General features: G+C 23.6%; 1 protein-coding gene across 1 annotated transcript; it reads left to right on the top strand.

Moving 5' to 3' along the window:
• Positions 1-1197: 1197 nt before the first annotated feature.
• Positions 1198-1707, top strand: EIN_364250 (hypothetical protein; the record flags this gene model as incomplete). The annotated part of the gene is made up of 1 exon (XM_004257675.1): positions 1198-1707. One exon carries the CDS (start codon positions 1198-1200, stop codon positions 1705-1707), a length of 510 nt encoding a protein of 169 aa, XP_004257723.1.
• Positions 1708-2298: the final 591 nt, after the last annotated feature.

Below are 2298 nucleotides of genomic sequence, written 5' to 3' on the forward strand. Positions count from 1 at the left end.
TATTTTTAAAAAAAATGAAGTTTTTAATTTAACATAAGTTACAGATTCAAGTACAAAATATCTAATTGATGTACGCCCAAATGAATGGTAAGTTGTGCGACAATTAAGCAAGTTCGACGATTATTATTACAATAAAATAGACATATTTGCTGTTGAAGGGAAAAAATAATATCATAATAATATTAAAAAAATGTATGTATCAAACTTATCAACGAATAATTATTATAAAATCAATTAATGAATTAAGTTTAACATGTTTTTATAAATCAAATAATCATGATAATAAATAAATATAATAAAAAAATATAAGAAAATTAATTCAATAAAATATGATGTTCAATATCTTCACGCAATTCCGGGTCTATATTAACACGCACAAACTTACGATTGGCATTTTCTGAGAATTGTTGAACAAGAGCTTTTACCTGGGCATAGTTTCAACCCTATGTTGATATATCTGGAGGAGTTAATAAATATCTTTTTAATCTAAATTTTTGTATTTGTTGAAATTTATGTTGTAACATATTTAACCCAGGTAATCAAAAAAGAAACAATGATGATTGTGACTAGACGATCGAATAGTATCTTTAGTTTTAACATTTGTTGCCTTTTAGTATTAAACATTATCTTTTTATTATAAAAACTTATTAATTGGCGCTCAAATAAATATCTTTATAATTATTAAAATAAATTATTAAAGGATTGATAAAAAACTAACAATTTTATATTTTATTATGATATTATTATTTAAATAACTAAAAAATTATAAAATAAAAAAATTGTTTTTGATAAAAAACTTTCTTAACTATTCTTCAATAAATGGATTGCGAACCACAAATAGAATTATTTAGTTATCTGGTGACCGGAGAATGTAACACGGGACGAAATTTGTTTTGTGCTAAAGTAATACAAAGACTTAAAGGTGAAGAAGACATACCATTCAATTATGAGTGGCGATATTTAGAAAATTTTGTAATCTACAATAAAATTATTGATGGTGTTAATATAAAAGCTTTATTATGGAAAACATGTTTGTTAATTTTAAACAAATATCTACAATTAAAAACATAACAAATCTACATTTTGAATTATATGTTTGATATACTTTTATGGTTTTATATACATTGACATTGTGTATATTTATATATATTTTACATGTTATAACTAACAATTGTGTTATAAATGACAATTTAAAAAATGACATTACCCATAGACGCCTCTGAAACGTATTACAACAATCACCCAGTTAGAATGATTTCCCAAAGTACTATAAGAGGTAAATCAGCAATATTAATTATATACAGTTTAAGAGATGTTGGTACATTAAATGAAGTCGACAATTACATCAAAGCAATAGAAAAGAATGTTCGAAAAACAAATGAAAGATTAACAAATGATGTTATTGATATGTCAGATCTTTTTTATCAACCAATTTTGTGTGTCGTTGGCAATCAGCGAGACGAAGAAGACAAAATCCAGGTGAGTCAGAGAGAAATCGTGAAGAAAATGACATGCACACAAACGCGATTTTACGAGATGAGTGCATTGAAGTGTGATGGAGTGTTTTACGTTATTGATGATGTGACTAAACGTTCATTACTAAAACGAAGATATGAACAAAGCATTCTCAACGAAGTTGAAAACACAGCCACACCACATTTTGGAAAGCAAAGTCATAGTAAAGAAAATAAATGTGTTTTAATTTGATTTTTATTTTTTAATTTGAAACAAATAACGGCGCTATACTTGCATTGGTTTACATGGCTTTTTTAAAATCAAAAGATTATTAAATAATTATGTAGAAAAATTATAACGAGTTTGTTATATTTATTCCAAAAATAATAAAAAAAAAATATTTTTGTTTTTTATTTTTTTGTTTTTTCAAATAAAATTTTATTTAAAACTTAATTATAAAATTATCTAAGACGTTGTATAATGTTAAAATTTAATTTAAATATGATATCGACGTTATATTAAAACTACTGGATGGCACTAAATTTATTGATTAAAACACTCCAATTATTTTTTACAATTAGTTTATATTCTTAATTATCTTTTATTATCCAATACATTAATATTAAATAGAATATATTAACTTTTTTATAATATCGAAATGTTTCTCAATAAGTTTTTCATGATAATCTTTTTGTTTGATTTATTGTAGACATTTTTGTCACAATAGATTATAAACTGTTGTGACAGTGTTGTTTCGAGACTTAAAACTTTTTGATTAAATACAAAAATGTTATTTTTAATGAATAAAGTATTTGCTTCATATTTTAAATATTGTTCGGCTAT

This window comes from Entamoeba invadens (genome assembly GCF_000330505.1).
Source record: "Entamoeba invadens IP1 unplaced genomic scaffold scaff_1105074725991, whole genome shotgun sequence".
NCBI classification, from domain to species: domain Eukaryota; phylum Evosea; order Mastigamoebida; family Endamoebidae; genus Entamoeba; species Entamoeba invadens.